This window comes from Oncorhynchus clarkii, unplaced genomic scaffold, assembly GCF_045791955.1.
Source record: "Oncorhynchus clarkii lewisi isolate Uvic-CL-2024 unplaced genomic scaffold, UVic_Ocla_1.0 unplaced_contig_8910_pilon_pilon, whole genome shotgun sequence".
In the NCBI taxonomy this organism is placed as follows: Eukaryota; Metazoa; Chordata; class Actinopteri; order Salmoniformes; family Salmonidae; genus Oncorhynchus; species Oncorhynchus clarkii.
The window spans coordinates 217,340-242,469 of NW_027260954.1; the positions used below are offsets into that span (position 1 = coordinate 217,340).

Here is a 25,130-nt window from a genome sequence, read left to right on the forward strand (position 1 = left end):
TTCCTTGTTTAGTAAACCATAACAATAGATTTTTTTCGTTGTAAACCTACTGTCCTGTTGACTGACTGGCTGTTTGTGTCCAGGTGAAGAAGGATGAGACCGGAACCATCCATGTCATCAAGCAAAGACAGCTGCAGCTGAACTGTGACATCATCAGTCTGAATGTAAGTGCCACATGATGTCACTTCAGGATCTGTCTTTACAGGCCACATCTCTTCTCTTTTTAACCCTCTCTGCCCTTCTCCGTTCCTTCCTCTTATCCTTACTGAATGGGCGTGTTTGACATTGCAACTGATTTGACATTTTTAGTCAAGACTGACTGATCTACAAAGAACCTTGCATTATAAATAACTACTCGATATTATTTGTCAGACAGTCACAATTTACTCATGATATACGTCACAGTTTTGAACACAGCCAAGGTCTCTCTCTGTCGCCTTGTTCTGTTGCGCTTTCTGGCTCTGGCTCTGCCTCTCTGTTATTATCCCGCTCCTTCACCCCCTGCCTCTCTGTTATTATCCCGCTCCTTCACCCCCTGCCTCTCTGTTATTATCCCTCTCCTTCACCCCCTGCCTCTCTGTTATTATCCCCCTCCGTCACCCCCTGCCTCTTTGTTAATATCCCTCTCCGTCACCCCCTGCCTCTTTGTTAATATCCCTCTCCTTCACCCCCTGCCTCTCTGTTATTATCCCGCTCCTTCACCCCCTGCCTCTCTGTTATTATCCCTCTCCTTCACCCCCTGCCTCTCTGTTATTATCCCCCTCCTTCACCCCCTGCCTCTCTGTTATTATCCCTCTCCTTCACCCCCTGCCTCCCTGTTATTATCCCTGTCCTTCACCCCCTGCCTCTTTGTTAATATCCCTCTCCTTCACCCCCTGCCTCTCTGTTATTATCCCCCTCCGTCACCCCCTGCCTCTTTGTTAATATCCCTCTCCTTCACCCCCTGCCTCTCTGTTATTATCCCCCTCTTTCACCCCCTGCCTCTCTGTTATTATCCATCTCCTTCACCCCCGCCTCTCTGTTATTATCCCTCTCCTTCACCCCCTGCCTCTCTGTTACTATCCCTCTTCTTCACCCCCTGCCTCTCTATTATCCCTCTCCTTCACCCCCCGCCTCTCTGTTATTATCCCTCTCCTTCACCCCCCGCCTCTCTGTTATTATCCCTCTCATTCACCCCCTGCCTCTCTGTTACTATCCCTCTCCTTCACCCCCTGCCTCTCTGTTATTATCCCTCTCCTTCACCCCTGCCTCTCTGTTATTATCCCTCTCCTTCATCCCCTGCCTTTCTGTTATTATCCCTCTCCTTCACCCCCTGCCTCTCTGTTATTATCCCTCTCCTTCACCCCCTGCCTCTCTGTTATTATCCCTCTCCTTCACCCCCTGCCTCTCTGTTACTATCCCTCTCCTTCACCCCCTGCCTCTCTGTTATTATCCCTCTCCTTCACCCCCTGCCTCTCTGTTATTATCCCTCTCCTTCACCCCCTGCCTCTCTGTTACTATCCCTCTTCTTCACCCCCTGCCTCTCTATTATCCCTCTCCTTCACCCCCTGCCTCTCTGTTATTATCCCTCTCCTTCACCCCCTGCCTTTCTGTTATTATCCCTCTCCTTCACCCCCTGCCTTTCTGTTATTATCCCTCTCCTTCACCCCCTGCCTCTCTGTTATTATCCCTCTCCTTCACCCCCTGCCTCTGTTATTATCCCTCTCCTTCACCCCCTGCCTCTCTGTTACTATCCCTCTCCTTCACCCCCTGCCTCTCTGTTATTATCCCTCTCCTTCACCCCCTGCCTCTGTTATTATCCCCCTCCTTCACCCCCTGCCTCTGTTATTATCCCTCTCCTTCACCCCCTGCCTCTCTGTTATTATCCCTCTCCTTCACCCCCTGCCTCTCTGTTATTATCCATCTCCTTCACCCCCTGCCTCTCTGTTATTATCCCCCTCCTTCACCCCCTGCCTCTCTGTTATTATCCCTCTCCTTCACCCCCTGCCTCTGTTATTATCCCTCTCCTTCACCCCCTGCCTCTCTGTTATTATCCATCTCCTTCACCCCCTGCCTCTCTGTTATTATCCCTCTCCTTCACCCCCTGCCTCTCTGTTATTATCCATCTCCTTCACCCCCTGCCTCTCTGTTATTATCCCTCTCCTTCACCCCCTGCCTCTCTGTTATTATCCATCTCCTTCACCCCCTGCCTCTCTGTTATTATCCCTCTCCTTCACCCCCTGCCTCTCTGTTATTATCCCTCTCCTTCACCCCCTGCCTCTCTGTTATTATCCCTCTTCTTCACCCCCTGCCTCTCTGTTATTATCCCTCTCCTTCACCCCCTGCCTCTCTATTATCCCTCTCCTTCACCCCCTGCCTCTCTGTTATTATCCCTCTCCTTCACCCCCTGCCTCTCTATTATCCCTCTCCTTCACCCCCTGCCTCCCTTTGTCTCTCTCTCTGTGTCTCTCTCGCTCTTTCACACCCACTCACCTATTGTGTTTCCCCTCCCTCTCCACAGTGGATCAACAGTCGTACCCTGGTGGTGATGGACAGCGGGGAGAAGCTGCGTGTGGTGGACCGACCCAGCCAGGAGGAGCTGGAGAGCTTGGACGTGGCTGAGGTGCAGCTGGTCTACAACAGCAGCCATTTTAAATCGCTGGCAACGGGGGGAAACGTCAGCCAGGCACTGGTGAGGGTCAGGGGTCAGGGTCAGATGTCAGAGGTGACGGTAGAGAAGTTGCGGTGGGTAGGATAGATAGTGAGGGTTGTGAAGTAATGGTAGGGAAGTGGTATGGGTGATAGGGCATGGAAAAGGGGTCATAGGTCAGTAGCTGTAGAGGGGAAGGCATCACCTGGCATTGGCACAGGTGAGGGGTTAGAGGTCACAGGTGAGGGGTTAGAGGTCAGTGGTAGTAGAGGGTGTCAGGTAAGTTTTATGGGTCAAAGGTTAAGGGTTATGGAGCAGGGTCAGACAGTACAGGACTAGGCTGGCTAGTGGGAAAAGGTTGCACAAGATAATTTATCCCCCTGAAGAATCAGTCTCCGCTACCTTAACTACTAAACACCAAACTGTTGAAACCAGCTAGGAAGGTTACAAACCACTACCTGGAATGAAACCTTTAAATCACCAGTTCTAACCCGTTGTAGAGCAGCTGGCTCTGTCCAATCACACAGGACCAACGTCCTCGTCACTGGATCAGAAGCAGCCAGAGAGGAGAGCGTCTCTTCAGGGGGACTGAAGCTGTCCAATCAAGGAGCAGGGGGGTCACCAGTGATTCCTTCCCACCTGTCTCCCATACCTCTACATGGAGTCATTCAGAGTCAACATGAACCAATCATAACCATGATGTTTTGGATCTTCCTGAAATAATCATTGAATCCGTATGAAGGTCTTGTTCAGGATTCTTGGCATATATTTGCCACATTTATATCTAAAAGTATTATTGAGAAATTAGCAGTCATGGTTGATTTTCACTCTGAATAACAGTGTCCTGGCCTTTGACCTCTGCTCTCCAGACTAACAGTGTTGTGTTTTAGGCCCTAGTAGGAGAGAAGGCCTGCTATCAGTCTGTCTGCAGCTACGCAGGACAGATGGTGTTACTGGGGACCAAGGTAGATGTGTGTGTGTGTGTGTGTGTGTACAGTTGAAGTAGAAACACAAGCGTTGTCTAATTGAGTCCTTCTCTCCTCCAGTCAGCCCACATCCTGACTCTGAGGAACTGGAGGGAGGTAAGTTTGTCTCTGACTTGCCACCATACCAGTCTAAAACTAAAGGTTATCTATTATATCATTCTACCTGTGTGTATCTGAGGGGGGTTTAATGGATCTGTGTCTCTCTGAGGGGGATTTAATGGACCTGTGTGTCTCTGAGGGGAACTTAATGGACCTGTGTGTATCTGAGGGGGATTTAATGGACCTGTGTGTATCTGAGGGAGATTTATTGGATCTGTGCTGCTGGAGACATTCAGTGCTCTAACTCTTTCTCTCTCTCACACAGCGGGTGGACTGTCTGTTGAAACAGGAACGTTTTGTTGAGGCTCTGTCCTTGGCCTGGTCCTTCCATGAGGGCACCGCCAAGGCTGTACTGGGTGAATAGTCTCCTCTTCCTCTACCCCTCCCCTCTTCTGCCACTTCTTCTCTCCCTCACCTCTCCTCTCCTCTCCTCTCCCTCTCCCCTCCCTCTTCCTTTCCCCTCCTCTCCTCTCCTCTCCCCCTCCACTCCTCTCTTAGGGCTGGATTATACTTTGTCTATTAACATAGTCTATTGTCTATAGACAATTAGAATGCGAGTGTCTCTGGTCAGAACAACATTTAATTTATACTCCGGTGGAATGTCTGTAGCCCGTCGCTGCGTCCGTTGTCATGGTTACCTGACTGAGACCGCGACGACACACTCAACAACCGTAAACTATTTACTGTAATTAGCTCGCCATTAACGTGCAAATAATGGTCTTGTTGTGAGTTTATTTTGCTGTAATAATGAATATAAGTTAGCTTGTCAGCTATGACATGGTCATTATTTGAACAGGCTAGCCAGCTAAGCTAGCTAACAATCTAGAAACCAATCAAAAACATTGTTAAGAAAGTTGTTTTTAGTTGCCTGGTTTTCTGGATTGACATCTACTAAAATTAATGTATAAACAGATGGGTTTATTGGTTTTTAAAAATACAACTTTTATGCTCTATTGGAGGCAGGCAGCCTGTTGTTACTTTCTCACAAGACAAGTTTGATATCGGACATCAATAGAATGTCATTATGATGTCACTGCTACAGTTGTCATAACAACTGAAAACCAGCTCCAGAAGGTCTGAGATCTACTGTGTGGAACGCCTGGCCTCTTCTGTACTATAAAGGACAGGTGTTTTCACTGTTTTGTCCTTGAATCATTTATACACTGCAGGACTTTACATTCTGAGGGCTTCCTGTTGGAGGCCTTTTCACTGATGGCACAGAGGCCATTATACATTTAATACCAGAGTTTTCACCTAGATTTTTATTTTCTTATTAAAGTGAAAACACACAACCCTTTTGACTGATTGTGTTGATGTACTGTGAATGTCTGTAATTTTTCCAGGGCTGTTTGGGGACCCAGCAAAGAGGAAAGGTGTAGTGGCAGACAAGGTGAATCCCTCTTCCATTATTCCCTCCTCCCTTCCTTTCCTACCTTCCCTCCTCCACCCCCCTTCCACAAAGAAATCTATCTAATTTGATTGATTGATTGATTGTACTTCCTCTCCAGATGATTGAGATTCTGTTCCAGTATGTGGAGCGCTCAGTGAAGAAATGTCCAGAACACGGCAAGATACAGATCATGGAACAACATTTCCAGGTACACACACACACACACACACACACACACACACACCCTATACACACACATACACACACACACACACACCCCCTATACACACACACATACCCCCGATACCCACACACACACACCCCGCACCCCCCCAATACACACACGCGCACACACACACACACACACACCCCACGTTATGCACACACCCCACGATACACACGTTAATCCGTCCCACGGTTCAGTTTGACAACGCTCGGGACCTTGAAACCTGTCTTTCATTCGCCTTTAAGGCTTGTCCTTGTGCTTAGGCTGCCTGGGTTGAGTCGCTAATCGCTCTTTTTCTCTCTCTCTCTCCATCCTCCCTTCATCCCTCCATCCCTCTCTTTCTCTCTGTCCGTAGGACATGGTGCCTGTCATGGTAGATTACTGTCTGCAGCTGCAGAGGACGTAAGACACACACACACACACACACACAGACACACACACACACACAGGCACACACAGACACACACAGACACACACACACACACACACACAGACACACACAGACACACACACACACACACACACACAGACACACACACAGACACACACACACACACACAGACACACACACAGACACACACAGACACACACAGACACACAGACACACACAGACACACACAGACACACACAGACACACACACACACACATCACGTCTAATGGCCCTCGCGTTGCCTATTCCCAGCACTCTGCTTATTCATTAAAGGGACAATTCACTTTCTTTTTAACTTCATATCATCCGCAGTTCTTAAGTGAAGGAAGGAGCCTTTTAGTCCAGTCAGAGTAGAGCAGAGTAGCAGCCCCTTCGGCACAGAGATGGACAGAGAAAGGAAGATCTTTCTTTGTCTCTTTGGGCTCCCGAGTGGCGCAGAGGTCTAAGGCACTGCATCTCATTGCAAGAGACATCACCCTGGTTCGATTCCAGGCTATATCACAACCGGCTGTGATTGGGAGTCCCATAGGGCGGCGCGTAATTGGCCCAGCGTCGTCCGGGTTTGGCCGTCATTGTAAATAAGAATTTATTCTTAACTGACTTGCCTAGTTAAATAAAGGTTAAATAAATAAAACAATTAAATACAAATTGTCATCTCTCTCAAAATGAAGGCTGACCTCCACAAAAGGTTAAGAAAGAACAAACTGAGATATCTTCTGGCACCAGGTTAAATTTTTAATGCAGTTAGTTTCATATGTGCTGAGTGATCTTTATGTTGTTTGACTGGGGGTTCTCTTCAAGGGACAAAGCGTGCATTAAAGGGATATTTAAAAATAATTCTGCTTTATATTCATCAGCTTTCTATGTTTTGTAGTAAAAAAAATGGAGGAAGATGAGTGTTTCCAATGACGACATCGGTGTGCATCATGTGATTTTAACCAATTTGGAGTAGGCATTTCCTACTAATTGGTTGTTTTACTACAAAACATAGAAACTAGGCATTTTCACATATGTTGATGTTGGGGTGGTGCTGGAGAGCTGATGAATATAAAGCAGAATTATTTTTAAATATCCCTTTAATGCACGCTTTGTCCCTTGAAGAGAACCCCCAGTCAAACAACATAAAGATCACTCAGCGCATATGAAACTAACTGTATTAAACATGACAAACAAACGACAAACAAAGGGAGTCAATCCGCTGCCAGAAGACATCTGTTTGTTTGTTCCTGTGTGAACGTGCTTTCAGTTTGTTTTTTCCTGTGTGAACGTGCTTTCTGTTTGTTCCTGTGTGAACGTGCTTTCAGTTTGTTTTTTCCTGTGTGAACGTGCTTTCAGTTTGTTCCTGTGGGAACGTGCTTTCAGTTTGTTGCTGTGGGAACGTGCTTTCAGTTTGTTTCTGTGTGAACGGGCTTTCAGTTTGTTTCTGTGGGAACGTGCTTTCAGTTTGTTCCTGTGGGAACGTGCTTTCAGTTTGTTCCTGTGGGAACGTGCTTTCAGTTTGTTCCTGTGGGAACGTGCTTTCAGTTTGTTCCTGTGGGAACGTGCTTTCAGTTTGTTCCTGTGGGAACGTGCTTTCAGTTTGTTCCTGTGGGAACGTGCTTTCAGTTTGTTCCTGTGGGAACGTGCTTTCAGTTTGTTCCTGTGGGAACGTGCTTTCAGTTTGTTCCTGTGGGAACGTGCTTTCAGTTTGTTCCTGTGGGAACGTGCTTTCAGTTTGTTCCTGTGGGAACGTGCTTTCTGTTTGTTCCTGTGGGAACGTGCTTTCTGTTTGTTCCTGTGGGAACGTGCTTTCTGTTTGTTCCTGTGGGAACGTGCTTTCTGTTTGTTCCTGTGGGAACGTGCTTTCTGTTTGTTCCTGTGGGAACGTGCTTTCTGTTTGTTCCTGTGGGAACGTGCTTTCTGTTTGTTCCTGTGGGAACGTGCTTTCTGTTTGTTCCTGTGGGAACGTGCTTTCTGTTTGTTCCTGTGGGAACGTGCTTTCTGTTTGTTCCTGTGGGAACGTGCTTTCTGTTTGTTCTTTCGTAACCCTTTGTGGTGGTCGGCCTTAGTTTGGAGAGAGAGAGAAAGATCTTCCTTTCTCTGTCCATCTCTGTGCCGAAGGGGCTGCTACTCTGCTCTCTGCTGCACTCGGACTGGACTAAAAGGCTCCTTCCTTCACTTAGGAACTGCCATCCCGTCCCAGCTCCAGAGAATTCTATTATGAGGTCTATTATGGTCCCATCCCTGCCCCAGAGGCTCCTAGCATTTGTATTCATTATGGATCCCCATTAGTTCCTGCCAAGGCAGCAGCTACTCTTCCTGGAGTCCAATTTATACAATTTTAAAGACATTACAATACATTCACAGATTTCACAACACACTGTGTGCCCTCAGGCCCCTACTCAACAGCTACCACATATCTACAGTACTAAATCTATGTGTGTGTGTATGCATGTGTCTGTGCCTATGTTTGTGTTGCTTCACAGTCCCTGCTGTTCCATAAGGTGCATTTTTATCTGTTTTTTAAATCTAATTTTACTGCTTGTGTCAGTTACCTGATGTGGAATAGAGTTCCATGTAATCATGGCTCTATGTAGTACTGTGGAATAGAGTTCCATGTAGTCATGGCTCTATGTAGTACTGTGGAATAGAGTTCCATGTAGTCATGGCTCTATGTAGTACTGTGGAATAGAGTTCCATGTAGTCATGGCTCTATGTAGTACTGTGGAATAGAGTTCCATGTAGTCATGGCTCTATGTAGTACTGTGGAATAGAGTTCCATGTAGTCATGGCTCTATGTGGTACTGTGGAATAGAGTTCCATGTAGTCATGGCTCTATGTGGTACTGTGGAATAGAGTTCCATGTAGTCATGTCTCTATGTAGTACTGTGGAATAGAGTTCCATGTAGTCATGGCTCTATGTAGTACTGTGGAATAGAGTTCCATGTAGTCATGGCTCTATGTAGTACTGTGGAATAGAGTTCCATGTAGTCATGGCTCTATGTAGTACTGTGGAATAGAGTTCCATGTAATCATGGCTCTATGTAGTACTGTGGAATAGAGTTCCATGTAATCATGGCTCTATGTAGTACTGTGGAATAGATTTCCATGTAGTCATGGCTCTATGTAGTACTGTGGAATAGAGTTCCATGTAGTCATGGCTCTATGTAGTACTGTGGAATAGAGTTCCATGTAGTCATGGCTCTATGTAGTACTGTGGAATAGAGATCCATGTAGTCATGGCTCTATGTAGTACTGTGGAATAGATTTCCATGTAGTCATGGCTCTATGTAGTACTGTGGAATAGAGTTCCATGTAGTCATGGCTCTATGTAGTACTGTGGAATAGAGTTCCATGTAGTCATGGCTCTATGTAGTACTGTGGAATAGAGTTCCATGTAGTCATGGCTCTATGTAGTACTGTGGAATAGAGTTCCATGTAGTCATGGCTCTATGTAGTACTGTGGAATAGAGTTCCATGTAGTCATGGCTCTATGTAGTACTGTGGAATAGAGTTCCATGTAATCATGGCTCTATGTAGTACTGTGGAATAGAGTTCCATGTAATCATGGCTCTATGTAGTACTGTGGAATAGATTTCCATGTAGTCATGGCTCTATGTAGTACTGTGGAATAGAGTTCCATGTAGTCATGGCTCTATGTAGTACTGTGGAATAGAGTTCCATGTAGTCATGGCTCTATGTAGTACTGTGGAATAGATTTCCATGTAGTCATGGCTCTATGTAGTACTGTGGAATAGAGATCCATGTAATCATGGCTCTATGTAGTACTGTGCACCTCCCATAGTCTGGACTTGAGGACTGTGAAGAGACCTCTGGTGGCATGTCTTGTGGGGTATGCATGGATGTCCGAGCTGTGTGCCAGTCATTTAGACAGACAGCTCGGTGCATTCAACATAAATACAAGTAGTGATGAAGTCCATCTCTCTTCCACTTTCTGCCAGGAGAGATGGACATTCATATTATTAATACTAGCTGTCTGTGTCCATCCGTGCTGCTCTGTTCTGAGCCAATTGTAGTCCAGATGTGACTAAACTATGGCCCCTAGGACCTGCCTTGTTGATAGTGTTGTTAAGAAGGCAGAGCAGCACTTTATTATGGACAGACTTCTCCCTATCTTAGTTATTACTGTATCAATATGTTTTGACCATGACAGTTTACAATCCAGGGTTACTCCAAGCAGTTTAGTCACCTCAACATGCTCAATTTCCACATGATTTATTACACGATTTAGTTGAGGTTTAGGGTTAAGTGAATGATTTGTCCCAATTACAATGCTTTGAGATTTACAAATATTTATGACTAACTTATTCCTTGCCACACACTCTTTGTTAAGTGCTGTAGTCATTTCAGTCGCTGTTGTAGCTGACATGTATAGTGTTGAGTCATCTGGAAACATAGACACACTGGCTTTACTCAAAGCATGTCGTTAGTGAAGATTGAAAAAAGTAATGGGCCAAGACAACTGCCCTGGGGAATCCCTGATTCTACCTGGATTTTGTTGGAGAGGCTTCCATTAAAGAACACCCTCTGTGTTCTGTTAGACGGTTAACTCTTTATCCACAATATAGCAGGGGGTGTGAAGCCATAACACATACACTACCGTTCAAATGTTTGAGGTCACGTAGAAATGTCCTTGTTTTTGGAAGAAAAGCTAAATATTGGTCCATTTTAAAATAACATCAAATTGATCAGAAATACAGTGTAGACATTGTTAATGTTGTAAATTACTATTGTAGCTGGAAACGGCTGATTTTTAATGGAATATCTACATAGGCGTACAGAGGCCCATTATCAGCAACCATCACTCCTGTGTTCCAAGGGAACGTTGTGTTAGCTAATCCAAGTTCATCATTTTAAAAGGCTAATTAATCATTAGAAAACCCTCTAATAATTAGAAAACTCTCTGTTCTGATTAAAGAAGCAATAAAACTGGCCTTTAGACTAGTTGAGTATCTGGAGCCACAGCATTTGTGGGTTCAATTACAGGCTCAAAATGGTCAGAAACAAAGACCTTTCTTCTGAAAGTTGTCAGTCTATTCTTGTTCTGAGAAATGAAGGCTATTCCATGCGAGAAATTGCCAAGAAACTGAAGATCTCGTACAACGCTGTGTACTACTCCCTTCACAGAACAGCACAAACTGGCCCTAACCAGAATAGAAAGAGGAGTGGGAGGCCCCGGTGCACAACCGAGCAAGAGGACAAGTACATTAGTGTCTAGTTGTCGAATCAGACGCCTCACAAGTCCTCATTAAATAGTACCCGCAAAACACCAGTCTCAACTTCAACAGTGAAGAGGCGACTCCGGGATGCTGGCCTTCTGGGCAGAGTTCCTCTGTTCAGTGTCTGTGTTCTTTGGCCCATCTTAATCTTTTTTTTAAATTTATTTTTTATTTTACCCCCTTTTTCTCCCCAATTTCGTGGTATCCAATTGTTAGTAGCTACTATCTTGTCTCATCGCTACAACTCCCGTACGGACTCGGGAGAAATGAAGGTCGAAAGTCATGCGTCCTCCGATACACAACCCTAGTCGGCCTAGAAAGCCAGCATCCCGAAGTCGCCTCTTCACTGTTGACTTTGAGACTGGTGTTTAACCAGCTATATACTGTACCCGCCTGGTGGAGAACTGGTACCATGAACGTGCTCTTCTCTCTGTGGTCCTATAGGGACCTACTGTTTAACCAGCTATATACCCGCCTGGTGGAGAACTGTGTGGCTCGGGGGGTCTTCCTGGAGAGTTTGGAACCCTACATCGTGTCGGAGCGTCTGGGCTGTGTGACCGCTCCTGTCATGAGAGACCTGCTGACCCACCTACAGGATAACAACATGATGGACAGTGTAGAGAACTGTCTGATACATCTGGACATCACCAGCCTCGACATACAACAGGTAGGGAGGAGACGGGGGAGGAGACGGGGGAGGAGACGGGGGAGGGGAGGAGACGGGGGAGGAGACGGGGGAGGAGACGGGGGAGGAGACGGGGGAGGAGACGGGGGAGGGGAGGAGACGGGGGAGGAGAGGAGACATGGGAGGAGACGAGAAGAGAGGATGTCTGTCAGTGTTGCCTCTCTTCCCTCTAGATATTTACTACTGTCATTAACCTTGTTCCAATCACCAGCATGACAAGTCTGTAGACTCTAGTAGTAACCTGTTCTCTCCCTGTGTATCCAGGTGGTCCAGATGTGTTGGGACAACCGGCTGTATGATGCCATGATCTACGTGTTCAACAGGGGAATGAATGACTACATCACCCCTATGGAGGTACTATAATACTGTTTAATGACTACATCACCCCTATGGAGGTACTATAATACTGTTTAATGACTACATCACCCCTATGGAGGTACTATAATACTGTTTAATGACTACATCACCCCTATGGAGGTACTATAATACTGTTTAATGACTACATCACCCCTATGGAGGTACTATAATACTGTTTAATGACTACATCACCCCTATGGAGGTACTATAATACTGTTTAATGACTACATCACCCCTATGGAGGTACTATAATACTGTTTAATGACTACATCACCCCTATGGAGGTACTATAATACTGTTTAATGACTACATCACCCCTATGGAGGTACTATAATACTGTTTAATGACTACATCACCCCTATGGAGGTACTATAATACTGTTTAATGACTACATCACCCCTATGGAGGTACTATAATACTGTTTAATGACTACATCACCCCTATGGGGGTACTATAATACTGTTTAATGACTACATCACCCCTATGGAGGTACTATAATACTGTTTAATGACTACATCACCCCTATGGAGGTACTATAATACTGTTTAATGACTACATCACCCCTATGGAGGTACTATAATACTGTTTAATGACTACATCACCCCTATGGAGGTACTATAATACTGTTTAATGACTACATCACCCCCATGGAGGTACTATAATACTGTTTAATGACTACACCACCCCCATGGAGGTACTATAATACTGTTTAATGACTACATCACCCCCATGGAGGTACTATAATACTGTTTAATGACTACATCACCCCTATGGGGGTACTATAATACTGTTTCTCTCGCTCTCTCTCTCTGTCTCGCTCGCTCTCTCTCTTCCTGTCTCTCTCTCTCTCCCCCCCTGTCTCTCTCTCTCTCTCCCCCCCTGTCTCTCTCTGTCTCTCTGTCTCTCTGTCTCTCTCTCTCTCTCCCCCCCCCCCCCCCTGTATCTCTCTCTCCCCCCCTGTCTCTCTCTCTCCCTGTCTCGCTCTCTCTCTGTCTCAGCCTGGTGTTATGTGTTTCTCTCTTTCTCCTTCCTTTGTGGGACTGATCCTCTTAGTCTGAAGGTAGATGAAAGCTGAGTGTGTGTTGTTAAGCTACTCCTCTGAACCCACAGATGAAAGCATACTGATGGGGGGGAGGTATATGTATTACAGGTGTCCTCTCTGGTTCTCTCTGCCTCTCTCTGGTTCTCTCTGCCTCTCTCTGGTTCTCTCTGCCTCTCTCTGGTTCTCTCTGCCTCTCTCTGGTTCTCTCTGCCTCTCTCTGGTTATCTGGTTCTCTGCCTCTCTCTGCCTCTCTCTGGTTCTCTCTGCCTCTCTCTGGTTATCTGGTTCTCTCTGCCCCTCTCTGGTTATCTGGCTCTCTCTGCCTCTCTCTGGTTCTCTCTGCCCCTCTCTGGTTATCTGGTTCTCTCTGCCTCTCTCTGGTTATCTGGTTCTATCTGCCTCTCTCTGGTTATCTGGTTCTCTCTGCCTCTCTCTGGTTATCTGGTTCTCTCTGCCTCTCTCTGGTTATCTGGTTCTATCTGCCTCTCTCTGGTTATCTGGTTCTCTCTGCCTCTCTCTGGTTATCTGGTTCTCTCTGCCCCTCTCTGGTTATCTGGTTCTATCTGCCTCTCTCTGGTTATCTGGTTCTCTCTGCCTCTCTCTGGTTCTCTCTGCCTCTCTCTGGTTATCTGGTTCTCTCTGCCTCTCTCTGGTTATCTGGTTCTATCTGCCTCTCTCTGGTTATCTGGTTCTCTCTGCCTCTCTCTGGTTATCTGGTTCTATCTGCCTCTCTCTGGTTATCTGCCTCTCTCTGCCTCTCTCTGGTTCTCTCTGCCTCTCTCTGGTTATCTGGTTCTCTCTGCCTCTCTCTGGTTATCTGATTCTCTCTCTGGTTATCTGGTTCTCTCTGCCTCTCTCTGGTTATCTGGTTCTCTCTGCCTCTCTCTGGTTATCTGGTTCTCTCTGCCTCTCTCTGGTAATCTGGTTCTCTCTGCCTCTCTCTGGTTATCTGGTTCTCTCTGCCTCTCTCTGGTTATCTGGTTCTCTCTGCCTCTCTCTGGTTATATGGTTCTCTCTGCCGCTCTCTGGTTATCTGGTTCTCTCTGCCTCTCTCTGGTTCTCTCTGCCTCTCTCTGGTTCTCTCTGCCTCTCTCTGGTTATCTGGTTCTCTCTGCCTCTCTCTGGTTCTCTCTGCCTCTCTCTGGTTATCTGGTTCTCTCTGCCTCTCTCTGGTTCTCTCTGCCTCTGGTTATCTGGTTCTCTCTGCCTCTGGTTATCTGGTTCTCTCTGCCTCTCTCTGGTTCTCTCTGCCTCTCTCTGGTTCTCTCTGCCTCTCTCTGGTTATCTGGTTCTCTCTGCCTCTCTCTGGTTCTCTCTGCCTCTCTCTGGTTCTCTCTGCCTCTCTCTGGTTCTCTCTGCCTCTCTCTGGTTATCTGGTTCTCTCTGCCTCTCTCTGGTTCTCTTTGCCTCTCTCTGGTTATCTGGTTCTCTCTGCCTCTCTCTGGTTCTCTCTGCCTCTCTCTGGTTATCTGGTTCTATCTGCCTCTCTGGTTATCTGGTTCTCTCTGCCTCTCTCTGGTTATCTGGTTATCTGGTTCTCTCTGGTTCTCTCTGCCTCTCTCTGGTTCTCTCTGCCTCTCTCTGGTTCTCTCTGCCTCTCTCTGATTATCTGGTTCTATCTGCCTCTCTCTGGTTATCTGGTTCTCTCTGCCTCTCTCTGCCTCTCTCTGGTTCTCTCTGCCTCTCTCTGGTTCTCTCTGCCTCTCTCTGGTTCTCTCTGCCTCTCTCTGGTTCTCTCTGCCTCTCTCTGGTTCTCTCTGCCTCTCTCTGGTTCTCTCTGCCTCTCTCTGGTTCTCTCTGCCTCTCTCTGGTTCTCTCTGCCGCTCTCTGGTTCTCTCTGCCTCTCTCTGGTTCTCTCTGCCTCTCTCTGGTTCTCTCTGCCTCTCTCTGGTTATCTGGTTATCTGCCTCTCTCTGGTTATCTGGTTCTCTGCCTCTCTCTGGTTATCTGGTTCTCTCTGCCTCTCTCTGGTTATCTGGTTCTCTCTGCCTCTCTCTGGTTATCTGGTTATCTGCCTCTCTCTGCCTATCTCTGGTTATCTGGTTATCTGCCTCTCTCTGCCTATCTCTGGTTATCTGGTTAGCTCAGCCTCTCTCTGGTTCTCTCAGCCTCTCTCTGGTTCTCTCTGGTTATCTGGTTATCTGCCTCTCTCTGGTTATCTGGTTCTCTCTGCCTCTCTCTGGTTATCTGGTTCTCTCTGCCTCTCTCTGGTTATCTGGTTCTCTCTGCCTCTCTCTGGTTATCTGGTTATCTCAGCCTCTCTCTGGTTCTCTCTGGTTCTCTCTGCCTCTCTCTGGTTATCTGGTTCTCTCTGCTTCTCTCTGGTTCTCTTTGCCTCTCTCTGGTTATCTGGTTCTCTCTACCTCTCTCTGGTTCTCTCTGCCTCTCTCTGGTTCTCTCTGCCTCTCTCTGGTTATCTGGTTCTATCTGCCTCTCTCTGGTTATCTGGTTCTCTCTGCCTCTCTCTGGTTATCTGGTTATCTGCCTCTCTCTGGTCCTCTCTGCCTCTCTCTGGTTCTCTCTGTCTCTCTCTGCCTCTCTCTGGTTATCTGGTTCTATCTGCCTCTCTCTGGTTATCTGGTTCTCTCTGCCTCTCTCTGGTTATCTGGTTCTCTCTGCCTCTCTCTGGTTCTCTCTGCCTCTCTCTGGTTCTCTCTGCCTCTCTCTGGTTCTCTCTGCCTCTCTCTGGTTCTCTCTGCCTCTCTCTGGTTCTCTCTGCCTCTCTCTGGTTCTCTCTTCCTCTCTCTGGTTCTCTCTGCCTCTCTCTGGTTCTCTCTGCCTCTCTCTGGTTATCTGGTTATCTGCCTCTCTCTGGTTATCTGGTTCTCTCTGCCTCTCTCTGGTTATCTGGTTATCTGCCTCTCTCTGCCTATCTCTGGTTATCTGGTTATCTGCCTCTCTCTGCCTCTCTCTGGTTCTCTCTGCCTCTCTCTGGTTCTCTCTGCCTCTCTCTGGTTATCTGGTTATCTGCCTCTCTCTGGTTATCTGGTTCTCTCTGCCTCTCTCTGGTTATCTGGTTATCTGCCTCTATCTGCCTCTCACTGGTTATCTGGTTATCTCAGCCTCTCTCTGGTTCTCTCAGCCTCTCTCTGGTTCTCTCTGGTTATCTGGTTATCTGCCTCTCTCTGGTTATCTGGTTCTCTCTGCCTCTCTCTGGTTATCTGGTTCTCTCTGCCTCTCTCTGGTTATCTGGTTCTCTCAGCACCATTATCTACCAGTCCCCTGGGGAGCGACGGGGGCTTTGATTTGTTCGATGAACCACCCTAAACTAAAAGGAATCTAACAGAAATGAAAGAAACCCTAAGGCTGCTGGAAAAAATCATTTTGAAATATGAGACGAGGTGTCACAAAGAATCCTGATGAAGAAATGATGTAGTGCTACGGCTACAGCCTAGGGACAAACTGTCAGAGAGAGTGGAGTTTTTAATCAAAGGAGATGTATGAACTTGACCCCTGAGGTTTCTCTTCCTGTGTTTCAGAAACTCTTCCAGGTCATTGGCCCCCCGCTGAGAGAAGGCAGGGCCCTCACAGGTAGGCACTGGTTCCATGATTCATTGAACACCAGCCTGGAGATCTTAGTGGGAGTAAAGGCAAGGCCCTCCGGAAATAAATCACTCGGAAAGAAGATTTGTAGTTTTTCAACAAGTCAACATGTCTAATAATTAATAAATAAATAACTCAGAAATAAGATTTGTCTATTTCTGCCTGACAGATGAACAGGTGGTGATGGGTAACAAGCTGCTCGTTTATATCAGGTACAGTCACACATATACATCCTGTCTCTCTCTCTCTCGCTCTTTCTCTCTCTATCTCTCTTTCTATCTCTCCTCTGTCTGTCTGTTTGTCTCTCTCTCTCTCGCTCTTTCTCTCTCTATATCTCTCTCCTCTGTCTGTCTGTTTGTCTCTCTCTCTCTCGCTCTTTCTCTCTCTATATCTCTCTTTCTATCTCTCCTCTGTCTGTCTGTTTGTCTCTCTCTCTCTAGATATCTCTCTCTATCTCTCCTCTGTCTGTTTCTCTCTCTCGCTCTATATCTCTCTTTCTATCTCTCCTCTGTCTGTTTGTCTCTCTCTCGCTCTTTCTCTCTCTCTATCTCTCTTTCTATCTCTCCTGTCTGTTTGTCTCTCTCTCTCGATCTCTCTTTCTATCTCTCCTCTGTCTGTCTGTTTGTCTTTCTCTCTCTCTCTAGATCTCTCTTTCTATCTCCTTCTCTGTTTGTCTGTTTCTCTCACACTCACTCACACACTCTCTCTCTCTCTCTCTCTCTCTCTCTCTCTGACACACAGTAATGTATTTCCTTCCTCCCTCAGCTGCTCTCTGGCAGGCCGGGCCTATCCACTAGGAGACATCCCAGAGGACCTGGTGTCTCAAGTCAAGAACCAGGTACGTGTGTGTATCAGGGACAGATTCCTGGAATGTTCCCCCCTTTGTGACAGACCTCTACATCCCCCATGTTGCTGTAAGGACTGCGTTAATGAGGTATACTCCTCTCTACATCCCCCATGTTGCTGTAAGGACTGTGTTAATGAGGTAAACTCCTCTCTACATCCCCCATGTTGCTGTAAGGACTGTGTTAATGAGGTATACTCCTCTCTACATCCCCCATGTTGCTGTAAGGACTGTGTTAATGAGGTATACTCCTCTCTACATCCCCCATGTTGCTGTAAGGACTGTGTTAATGAGGTATACTCCTCACTACATCCCCCATGTTGCTGTAAGGACTGTGTTAATGAGGTAAACTCCTCTCTACATCCCCCATGTTGCTGTAAGGACTGTGTTAATGAGGTATACTCCTCTCTACATCCCCCATGTTGCTGTAAGGACTGTGTTAATGAGGTATACTCCTCTCTACATCCCCCATGTTGCTGTAAGGACTGCGTTAATGAGGTATACTCCTCTCTACACCCCCCATGTTGCTGTAAGGAGTGTGTTAATGAGGTATACTCCTCTCTACATCCCCCATGTTGCTGTAAGGACTGTGTTAATGAGGTATACTCCTCTCTACACCCCCCATGTTGCTGTAAGGAGTGTGTTAATGAGGTATACCCCTCTACATCCCCCATGTTGCTGTAAGGACTGTGTTAATGAGGTATTCTCCTCTGTGTTGCTGTAAGGACTGCGTTAATGAGGTATACTCCTCTCTACATCCCCCATGTTGCTGTAAGGACTGTGTTAATGAGGTATTCTCCTCTGTGTTGCTGTAAGGACTGCGTTAATGAGGTATACTCCTCTCTACATCCCCCATGTTGCTGTAAGGACTGTGTTAATGAGGGATACTCCTCTGTGTTGTTGTAAGGACTGTGTTAATGAGGTATACTCCTCTCTACATCCTCCGTGTTGCTGTAATGACTGTGTTAATGAGGTATCCTCATCTCTCTGCAGGGTGTTTCCTCTCTGTAGTTCTTCAAATGACTGATTAGGCTGGTGGGGGGTCCTTGGGAGGACATTGGACACAGTAACACACACACACTAGCAGTAACACACACTAGCAGTAACACACACACTAGCAGTAACACTCACGGTAACAGTAACACTCACGGTAACAGTAACACACACGGTAACATTAACACTCACGGTAACAGTAACACTCACGGTAACAGTAACACTCACGGTAACAGTAACACTCACGGTAACAGTAACACTCATGGTAACAGTAACACTCAGGGTAACAGTAACACTCAGGGTAACAGTAACACTCAGGGTAACAGTAACACTCAGGGTAACAGTAACACTCAGGGTAACAGTAACACTCAGGGTAACAGTAACACTCAGGGTAACAGTAACACTCACGGTAACAGTAACACTCACGGTAACAGTAACACTCACGGTAACAGTAACACTCACGGTAACAGTAACACTCACGGTAACAGTAACACTCAGGGTAACAGTAACACTCAGGGTAACAGTAACACTCAGGGTAACAGTAACACTCAGGGTAACAGTAACACTCAGGGTAACAGTAACACTCAGGGTAACAGTAACACTCAGGGTAACAGTAACACTCAGGGTAACAGTAACACTCAGGGTAACAGTAACACTCACGGTAACAGTAACACACACGGTAACAGTAACACACACGGTAACAGTAACACTCACGGTAACAGTAACACACACGGTAACAGTAACACACACGGTAACAGTAACACACACGGTAACAGTAACACTCACGGTAACACACACGGTAACAGTAACACTCAGTGTAACAGTAACACACACGGTAACAGTAACACTCAGGGTAACAGTAACACTCAGGGTAACAGTAACACACACGGTAACAGTAACACACACGGTAACAGTAACACACACGGTAACAGTAACACACACGGTAACAGTAACACTCACGGTAACAGTAACACTCACGGTAACAGTAACACACACGGTAACAGTAACACTCACGGTAACAGTAACACTCATGGTAACAGTAACACTCAGGGTAACAGTAACACTCAGGGTAACAGTAACACTCAGGGTAACAGTAACACTCAGGGTAACAGTAACACTCAGGGTAACAGTAACACTCAGGGTAACAGTAACACTCAGGGTAACAGTAACACTCAGGGTAACAGTAACACTCACGGTAACAGTAACACTCACGGTAACAGTAACACTCACGGTAACAGTAACACTCACGGTAACAGTAACACTCACGGTAACAGTAACACTCAGGGTAACAGTAACACTCAGGGTAACAGTAACACTCAGGGTAACAGTAACACTCAGGGTAACAGTAACACTCAGGGTAACAGTAACACTCAGGGTAACAGTAACACTCAGGGTAACAGTAACACTCACGGTAACAGTAACACACACGGTAACAGTAACACACACGGTAACAGTAACACTCACGGTAACAGTAACACACACGGTAACAGTAACACACACGGTAACAGTAACACACACGGTAACAGTAACACTCACGGTAACAGTAACACTCACGGTAACAGTAACACTCACGGTAACAGTAACACTCACGGTAACAGTAACACTCACGGTAACACACACGGTAACAGTAACACTCAGTGTAACAGTAACACACACGGTAACAGTAACACTCAGGGTAACAGTAACACTCAGGGTAACAGTAACACACACGGTAACAGTAACACACACGGTAACAGTAACACACACGGTAACAGTAACACACACGGTAACAGTAACACTCACGGTAACAGTAACACACACGGTAACAGTAACACACACGGTAACAGTAACACTCACGGTAACAGTAACACTCACGGTAACAGTAACACTCACGGTAACAGTAACCCACACGGTAACAGTAACACACACGGTAACAGTAACACACACGGTAACAGTAACACACACGGTAACAGTAACACTCACGGTAACAGTAACACTCACGGTAACACTCAGTGTAACAGTAACACTCAGTGTAACAGTAACACTCACGGTAACAGTAACACACACGGTAACAGTAACACACACGGTAACAGTAACACACACGGTAACAGTAACACACACGGTAACAGTAACACACACGGTAACAGTAACACACACGGTAACAGTAACACTCACGGTAACAGTAACACACACGGTAACAGTAACACTCACGGTAACAGTAACACACACGGTAACAGTAACACTCACGGTAACAGTAACACACACGGTAACAGTAACACACACGGTAACAGTAACACACACGGTAACAGTAACACACACGGTAACAGTAACACTCACGGTAACAGTAACACACACGGTAACAGTAACACACACGGTACCAGTAACACTCACGGTAACAGTAACACTCACGGTAACAGTAACACTCACGGTAACACACACGGTAACAGTAACACTCAGTGTAACAGTAACACACACGGTAACAGTAACACTCAGGGTAACAGTAACACACACGGTAACAGTAACACACACGGTAACAGTAACACACACGGTAACAGTAACACACACGGTAACAGTAACACACACGGTAACAGTAACACACACGGTAACAGTAACACACACGGTAACAGTAACACTCACGGTAACAGTAACACACACGGTAACAGTAACACTCACGGTAACAGTAACACACACGGTAACAGTAACACACACGGTAACAGTAACACACACGGTAACAGTAACACTCAGTGTAACAGTCACACACGGTAACAGTAACACTCACGGTAACAGTAACACTCACGGTAACACACACGGTAACAGTAACACTCAGTGTAACAGTAACACTCACGGTAGCAGTAACACTCACGGTAGCAGTAACACACACGGTAACAGTAACACACACGGTAACAGTAACACACACGGTAACAGTAACACACACGGTAACAGTAACACACACGGTAACAGTAACACACATGATAACAGTAACACTCACGGTAACAGTAACACACACGGTAACAGTAACACACACGGTAACAGTAACACACACGGTAACAGTAACACTCACGGTAACAGTAACACTCACGGTAACAGTAACACTCAGGGTAACAGTAACACTCACGGTAACTGTAACACTCACGGTAACACACACGGTAACAGTAACACTCAGTGTAACAGTAACACACACGGTAACAGTAACACTCAGGGTAACAGTAACACTCAGGGTAACAGTAACACTCAGGGTAACAGTAACACTCAGGGTAACAGTAACACACACGGTAACAGTACTCACGGTAACTAACACTCAGGGTAACAGTAACACTCAGGGTAACAGTAACACTCAGGGTAACAGTAACACTCAGGGTAACAGTAACACTCAGGGTAACAGTAACACTCAGGGTAACAGTAACACTCAGGGTAACAGTAACACTCAGGGTAACAGTAACACTCAGGGTAACAGTAACACTCAGGGTAACAGTAACACTCAGGGTAACAGTAACACTCAGGGTAACAGTAACACTCAGGGTAACAGTAACACTCAGGGTAACAGTAACACTCAGGGTAACAGTAACACTCAGGGTAACAGTAACACTCGCGGTAACAGTAACACTCGCGGTAACAGTAACACTCGCGGTAACAGTAACACTCGCGGTAACAGTAACACTCGCGGTAACAGTAACACTCACGGTAACAGTAACACTCACGGTAACACACACGGTAACAGTAACACACACGGTAACAGTAACACACACGGTAGCAGTAACACTCACGGTAGCAGTAACACTCACGGTAGCAGTAACACTCACGGTAGCAGTAACACACACGGTAACAGTAACACACACGGTAACAGTAACACTCACGGTAACAGTAACACACACGGTAACAGTAACACACACGGTAACAGTAACACACACTGTAACAGTAACACTCAGGGTAATAGTAACACACACGGTAACAGTAACACACACTGTAACAGTAACACTCAGGGTAACAGTAACACACACTGTACTGTCAGGGTTCCTCCTCAGTAGAGCCAGTTAAATGGTTTTTAGATAGAGGCAGAACTGATGGGCCTGTTTGTCCTGAACAGGGAAGCATTTAGTGGGATAAACTTTGCTGCTGTGTGTGTGTGTGTGGGGGAGGGGGGGGGGGATTGATGTTAGTGTGACGTTGAACAGGTGTAATAGCCTATGTGATCTGTGGGTGTGTGTCCATATGCATGTGTCGGATGTGTGTGTGTCCATATGCATGTGTCGGATGTGTGTGTGTGTCCATATGCATGTGTCGGATGTGTGTGTGTGTCCATATGCATGTATCGGATGTGTGTGTGTGTCCATATGCATGTATCGGATGTGTGTGTGTGTCCATATGCATGTGTCGGATGTGTGTGTGTGTGTGTGTCCATATGCATGTGTCGGATGTGTGTGTGTGTGTGTCCATATGCATGTGTCGGATGTGTGTGTGTGTCCATATGCATGTGTCGGATGTGTGTGTGTGTCCATATGCATGTGTCGGATGTGTGTGTGTCCATATTCATGTGTCGGATGTGTGTGTGTCCATATGCATGCGTCGGATGTGTGTGTGTCCATATGCATGTGTCGGATGTGTGTGTGTCGGATGTGTGTGTGGTGTCTGATGTATTGTATAAGGGAGTCAGGTCAGGGTGAATTGTAGAACATGATCAAAGAGAGACAGAGAGGTTTGATCTCTGAGAGACTGTTTTCCTCCCGCTCGATTTCATCCCTCTCTCCTCTCATCCCTCTCCCCCTCTCTCTTCCCTCTCTCCTCTCCTCCCTCTCCCCTCTCCCTCTCCTCCCTCTCTCCTCCCTCTTTCCTCTCTCCTCTCCTCTCTCCTCCCTCTTTCCTCTCTCCTCTCCTCCCTCTTTCCTCTCTTCCCTCTCCTCCCTCTTTCCTCTCTCCTCTCCTCCCTCTTTCCTCTCTTCCCTCTCCTCCCTCTCTCCTCTCTTCCCTCTCCTTCCTCTCTCCTCTTCTGTCTCTTCCCTCTCTCTCTCCTCTCCCTCCTCCTCTCTTCTCCCTCCTCTCTCTTTCTCCTCTCTCCTCTCTCTCTCCTCTCCCTCCTTCTCTCTCCTCTCCTCTCCCTCCTTCTCTCCTTCCTCCTCTCTCCTCTCTCTCCTCTCCCTCCTCCTTTCTCTCTCCTCTCTCCTCCTTTCTTTCTCCTCTCTCCTCTCTCTCTCCTCCTTTCTTTCTCCTCTCTCTCTCCTCTCTCCTCTCCCTCCTCCTCCCTCCTTGTCTCTCCTCTCTCCTCCTTTCTTTCTCCTCTCTCTCTCCTCTCTCCTCTCCCTCCTCCTCCTCCCTCATCTTTGATAGGAAGTGTCATCATCCATAATTATGAGGCAGAGGTCTGGATGAAGGAGGCTGTACACCTGTTCAACTCTCCCCTCGTCTCCCTCTCGCCACCTCTCCTCTCTTCTTTATCTTTGAAGCCCCTTCTCTCCCTCGTCTATGTCCCAAATCTCACACACACATACACACACTTCAAATGGCCGCTCAATAATGTAGTGATTGTGTTCTGTCTGAATGGGGCGATAATGGGACATATTCTTTTCATGTTCTGTCGCTCTCTCTCTGTTTCTCTTTCTCTCTGTTTCTCTCCTTTCTTTCTTTCTTTCTCTCTTTCTTTCTTTCTTTCTCTAAATTGCCTCTCAATAATGTAGTGATTGCAGAGATGGAGTTGTTTTGTGTTCTGATTGAATGGGAGGATAATGAGCCATATTCTTTCATGTTCTCTCTCTCTCTCTCTCTCTCTCTCTCTCTCTCTCTCTCTCTCTCTCTCTCTCTCTCTCTCTCTCTCTCTCTCTCTCTCTCTCGTTCTCTTTCTTCATGGCCTTCTGTCTGAATGGGAGGATAATGGGCCATATTCTTTCATGTTCGCTCTCTCTCTGCATGTTTATATCTGGGATGCCACGGCAACCACACAGGTTAGGATGAGAGGCTAGTGTGTGTGTGGGGTATCCATGGAAACCAGGTCCCATGTGACGATGTGCTGGTTTTTCATTCAGATGGCAGATCAATGTTCCATGTATGTTAAGTGATGTTGTTTTGAGGAAGTGATGAACTTTAACATACCACTGGTGTCTCTGTCTCTGTGTCTCTCTGTGTGTTTGTCTCTGTCTCTGTGTCTGTCTCTCTGTCTCTGTGTCTCTCTGTCTCTGTGTCTCTCTGTGTGTGTGTGTCTCTCTGTGTGTGTGTCTCTCTCTGTGTGTGTGTCTCTCTCTGTGTGTGTGTCTCTCTGTGTGTGTGTGTCTCTCTGTGTGTGTGTGTCTCTCTGTGTGTTTGTCTCTGTCTCTGTGTCTGTCTCTGTGTCTCTCTGTGTGTGTGTGTCTCTCTGTGTGTGTGTGTCTCTGTGTGTGTGTCTCTCTGTGTGTGTGTCTCTCGGTGTGTCTCTCTGTGTGTGTGTGTCTCTCTCTGTGTGTGTGTCTCTGTGTGTGTGTGTGTGTGTGTGTGTGTGTGTCTCTCTGTGTGTGTGTGTGTGTGTGTGTCTCTCTGTGTGTGTGTGTGTGTCTCTCTGTGTGTGTCTCTGTGTGTGTGTGTGTCTCTCTCTGTCTCTGTGTCTCTGTCTCTGTGTGTGTGTGTCTCTGTGTGTGTGTCTCTCTGTGTGTCTCTCTGTCTCTGTGTGTGTGTGTCTCTGTCTCTGTGTGTGTCTCTCTGTGTGTGTGTCTCTCTGTTGTGTGTCTCTCTGTGTGTGTGTCTCT

At 46.6% G+C, this 25,130-nt stretch overlaps 1 protein-coding gene across 1 annotated transcript in view; it reads left to right on the forward strand.

Annotated features, from left to right (window-relative positions):
• LOC139402522 (vacuolar protein sorting-associated protein 8 homolog) overlaps window positions 1-17,445 on the forward strand; it is a gene marked incomplete at its 3' end in the record, with an annotated part of 46,697 nt that extends 29,252 nt beyond the window's left edge. The window contains exons 12-24 of the mRNA XM_071146516.1: window positions 84-164; window positions 2,501-2,671; window positions 3,520-3,594; window positions 3,676-3,711; window positions 3,980-4,070; window positions 5,058-5,104; window positions 5,223-5,312; window positions 5,686-5,732; window positions 11,425-11,647; window positions 11,930-12,019; window positions 16,544-16,595; window positions 16,777-16,819; window positions 17,373-17,445. Of these exons, the coding sequence (XP_071002617.1) occupies window positions 84-164; window positions 2,501-2,671; window positions 3,520-3,594; window positions 3,676-3,711; window positions 3,980-4,070; window positions 5,058-5,104; window positions 5,223-5,312; window positions 5,686-5,732; window positions 11,425-11,647; window positions 11,930-12,019; window positions 16,544-16,595; window positions 16,777-16,819; window positions 17,373-17,445 (1,119 nt within the window). The remainder of the gene's footprint in view (window positions 1-83; window positions 165-2,500; window positions 2,672-3,519; window positions 3,595-3,675; window positions 3,712-3,979; window positions 4,071-5,057; window positions 5,105-5,222; window positions 5,313-5,685; window positions 5,733-11,424; window positions 11,648-11,929; window positions 12,020-16,543; window positions 16,596-16,776; window positions 16,820-17,372) is intronic.
• Window positions 17,446-25,130: the final 7,685 nt, after the last annotated feature.